This window comes from Sinocyclocheilus rhinocerous, unplaced genomic scaffold (assembly GCF_001515625.1).
Source record: "Sinocyclocheilus rhinocerous isolate Xijiao unplaced genomic scaffold, SAMN03320098_v1.1 scaffold1153, whole genome shotgun sequence".
NCBI classification, from domain to species: Eukaryota; Metazoa; Chordata; class Actinopteri; order Cypriniformes; family Cyprinidae; genus Sinocyclocheilus; species Sinocyclocheilus rhinocerous.
In genome coordinates, this window is record NW_015624593.1 from 140652 (window position 1) to 145082 (window position 4431).

A 4431-nucleotide genomic window follows, 5' to 3' on the forward strand; every position below is an offset into this window, starting at 1 on the left:
GTGTGTGAGTGCGTGTGTGTGTGTGTGAGTGAGTGAGTGTGTGTGTGTGTTGACAGACTGACGGCGGGCGCTGAGAACACACTGTTCCATTATGTGCTGATGGAGACGGTGCAGGGCATCTTCATCGCTCCCACACACAGAGAAATGAATCATCTGAGCGGCTCCATCCACCCTCAGCTCATCCAGAACTTCTACCACTGCTGTCTGTCCATACGCCAGGCCTTCCAGCAGAGCCTGCCCTCACGGGTAACACACCTCAAACACTGACACCATCTGCAGCAGATCAGCGTATTAGAAGGATTTCTGAAGGGTCATGTGACACTGAAGACTGGAGTAATGATGCTGAAAATTCAGCTTTGATAACAGAAATAAATTACAGTTTACAATATTTTCACATAGAAAACTGCTATTTTAAATTGTAATAATATTTCACAATTGTACAGTTTTTACTGTATTTTTTATCAAATAATTAGTCTAGGTGAGCATAAGAGACAAAAAATTGAACAGTGGTGCATTTCATTCTATAAATAATTTAAAATGAGTATATTTTTTTTTTTGTCATTTAAATTGTAAAATTTGCATTTAAAATTTATTTTTAAAATTTAACTTCATTTTGAATACTTAATTTAAATTAGAAGTGTCATTTTAACAGAAAACATTTAATAACATTTTTATTTTTAAATTAACATTTAATAACATTTTTATTTTTTAATTAATAAATTGATCATTTTTACAGTATTTACATAATTTTTATCGGTTTAGACTTATTTCATTTAGTTCATTTGTAGTTTTTCATTCAAGTTTTTCATTTTAGGTCAGCTTTATTACAATTACTGAAAATAATTTCTAGTAGTTGTTATCTGTTCCTGTGTATTTCAACCAATCTATTAAACAGTGTCAAAACATTTAATTAATTAATAAGTTCAATCATGACAAGTCTCAGAACATTTTAACATGGTGATGGATATGACAATGTTAATGTATTTGGTCTTGGCGGAACAGATCTGCTACGCTGCTGCTGAATTGCTGCTGCTGTTGGTTATTGCTGTAGTTGTAGATTATTGCTGCTGCTACAAGCAAGTACAGGAACTTGCTACTGCCAATGCATATGGCGTAGTTGTAGATTATTGCTGCTGCTGCAAGCAAGTACAGGAACTTGCTACTGCCAATGCATACGGCGATACGGTGCTGTGAGTATTTAAGACATACTGCTGCTGCACAAATAGCATACAAAATAACCCGTAGCAGATCTATACAGGTGGAGCTAGGGATGGTGGCGGGTTTCAGAGAATCTCAAGAATCTCAAGTGAATGAATATAAATGCAAGGCAGTAAGCTCATTGGCTGCATATGCAGCATGAACCAATCAGCTTGTGCCAAGTCGTTTAACTCTCTAAATATCATCAGTTACGTTAACAACCCGTCAGCCTGCGCCATCTAGAGTTTCATGACTGAAATATATATTTAATATGGTTCTAACAGCATAGCTTACGTGGAATGGTACACATAAATCGAATTTCATGTAACTGCACCTCAACAAACACTAATTAAAAGCTGGATAATCGTTCGTATGTAACTTTATAATTTTTTGCATGGCATGAACCTCAAAAGTTATTAAACATGCAACTGTAACAGTAAGCAACGGAATAAACAATAATAGTCTTTTAATTTCAACTTCTAATATAAAGGACAGGAAAATCACCAGAAGAACATACAAACACATAAACTCAACTCAATCCAGGACGCAGACTAGATAGAAACTGAGGGCATTTATACACAGGAAAACAAATGAGCAAACAAGATGATTAACAAGGTAATTGATTATTTACAGGTGAACAGAATGACATAATTAAGGAAATCTAGGTCAAGCGAAACACAGAAAACAACTGACATGTAATGTCGAGTTCACACTGCACAATTTTCGATGTCGTCAGATGACCGTTGCTTTCACACTGCTTGACTATCTGGGGTAGCATTAACCGCAACAGCTTGTTCAGTTATATTTTCTGTACAGGGTACAAATGCAGATGGCTGCGCATTTATTTGTGCTATCACAGGATATGTCTATATTTGAATAATGTACTTTTTTTGTAATAATGTTAGCCTGACCAGCTAAAGAAGTGGCCATAAACTCGTTAGTAAGCAAGAAAAATGAACCCTAAAGAGGAACATTTTGCTAAATATATGCACCATAGAACGTATTCATAATCTTCAATATTTAATTTATGTTTAAATAAATCCAAGTTTTTTTTTTATGACAGCCACTTTTTACATTTTTATATTTCAAAAAAACGAATTGGAGTAGAAATAGAGTTATGCAATTGTAAAGTTATTATCATAACTTTATTATTATTAAAACTTCACTGAGTGTAATTTAAGTGTTTGTATACAAACCAGGCATGTATATTGTACATTATTCGTTGAAATTATTTTTCTTTGAGAAAATGTGCAATTTACTGTACCTGATATATATCCAAAATAATTGATATTGAATTGAAATTGAATCAAATTGCAAGCTTGCGAATCAAACTGTGCAATTTGTGTCAAAACCCAGCCCTACTTAATATGGTGTGGTATCCATGTGAATAATGATTCTTTAACATAATCAGATTTACTTCAGCTGTTCTTTATTTCAGTCTTTTTACAAAAATAAGGCTGCGCTCTTAAGTCTGGGTAGTTTACTTGTTAAAACATGTTTTCTTAAACAGGTTATAAAACATTTTTATATTCAGATTCAATGCAATAATGTTTTTACAGAATCATTTACAGAGAAATATATTCAATTCAAAGTGGTTTTATTAACTATTTACACATTCATTTTCACGATTCATGAATTTCTTTGTAAATAATTTGCAATTCTTAATTCTTAGTTGAATAAAAAAAAAATGGATAACACTTTATAGTAAGTTAAATTTGTTAATGCATTATGCAGTATGCATTAACTAATGTTAATAAATTGAACCTTCCTATAAAGTGTTACTTTCATAAATTTGGTTTAGAATGACGCTTTATGTGGCTTCAAATGCATAAAATAAACCAGATTTACATGAGGTGTTCTTTATTTCAGACTTCTCACAAAAATAAAACTGTGCTTTTAAATTTTAATGATAGTGAGCTTCATTCATTAAACACAAGCAGAATGAATTTGTTATTAGTAACATTTTTACACACAAATTCAATGCAACAACTTTCAGTTTTTTACAGAATGATTTATAGATATATTTGCCATTATGTTGTTACTCTCAGTTCAAAGTAATTTTTTGCACAGAAATGTATTCTCATGATTCTTCATGATGATCATTTGTAATTAACTGTCACATTGAATTGAATTTGGGCAACACTTTACAATAAGTTCAATTTGTTAACATTAGATATCATAAACTAACAATGAAAATACTATAAAGCATTTATTAATTTATATGCATATACATACACACACACAAATATATATATGGGCGTGTGCATATATAGATGTATACATTCGTACATATGTGTGTGTGTATAATATTTATTAATACATTTACATTAAGTTAGATTACTGCTTGTGTTTCATGAATTGCACTTTGAATGCACAAAATAAACTTCAGCATGATTTTACACCGATTAATCAAAGAATTTTGTGTCTGTTGTTCAACATAATTGCATGGACCTACTATTTTTAAACACACGCCACTGACAGACGGTGCTTTAAGCGACTTCCTGCACTAGCGTCAGGTTCTTCCTGTAGCACTCCAGACTGCACAGCGGCGTCCCGGTCCTGGAGCAGGAGTATTTCTTCAGGTTGGAGCATCCGGACACGCCGCAGCTCAGGGGCGTGGGGGGAGGCTCTGGCGGGGCAGCAGGCGTCGGGACGGGGATCCCGGCGGGGTACGAGACGGTGGTGCCCTGAGCGTTACTGCTGTACCTCACCATGGGCAGCTGCGCCTGCTTGGACCTGCGCTCCTTCATGCTCTTGATCTTGGCCTTGCTGGTCTTGGTCAGTCTCTCGATGGTCTGGTTCTTGTTATCCTCGGCTTTCTTGGCAGCCTGCAGGCGTCTTTTGCGGGCGCGCTCCTCGCGCTTCTGCATCATCTCTGCCGTCAGCTCCTTCTCCTTGTATCCCATGGGCAGCTCCAGTAACGGCTGGCTCTGCTGCTTATGTAGGAGCGCTTTCTGTTCAGACCGAGAAGAAACTTTGTTAAGGTACCTTTAATGCTTCAATTAAAGTCACCAATCAACTATTCATTTTCAACTCATCACATCATATTTTGTGTGATAACACATACAGTACTCAGGGCTTAAAGTTCTCCGGCACCGTGCCGGATCTCCGGCATGCGGCGTTTGGCTGCGGGGGAACGCATTAGCTGATGAATGGAAAAGAAGCCTGGGTCTCGGGCCCGACACATTGAAAAAGCTGCGAGGCGCAATGGTCAAAGATTTCCATCTAGCGTCA

The 4431-nt window shown here is 35.9% G+C and overlaps 2 protein-coding genes across 2 annotated transcripts in view; one reads left to right on the plus strand and one right to left on the minus strand.

Annotated features, from left to right (window-relative positions):
• Positions 1–267, plus strand: part of LOC107745135 (protein inturned-like) — a 32254-nt gene extending 31987 nt beyond the window's left edge. The window contains exon 14 of the mRNA XM_016558978.1: positions 57–267. Coding sequence (XP_016414464.1) covers positions 57–267 — 211 coding nt within the window. The remainder of the gene's footprint in view (positions 1–56) is intronic.
• Positions 268–3456: 3189 nt separating this feature from the next.
• The window catches only part of LOC107745145 (INO80 complex subunit B-like), an 8194-nt gene continuing 7219 nt past the window's right edge, over positions 3457–4431 (minus strand). The window contains exon 5 of the mRNA XM_016558991.1: positions 3457–4151. Within this exon, the coding sequence (XP_016414477.1) occupies positions 3687–4151 (465 nt within the window). The 3' untranslated portion in view covers positions 3457–3686. The remainder of the gene's footprint in view (positions 4152–4431) is intronic.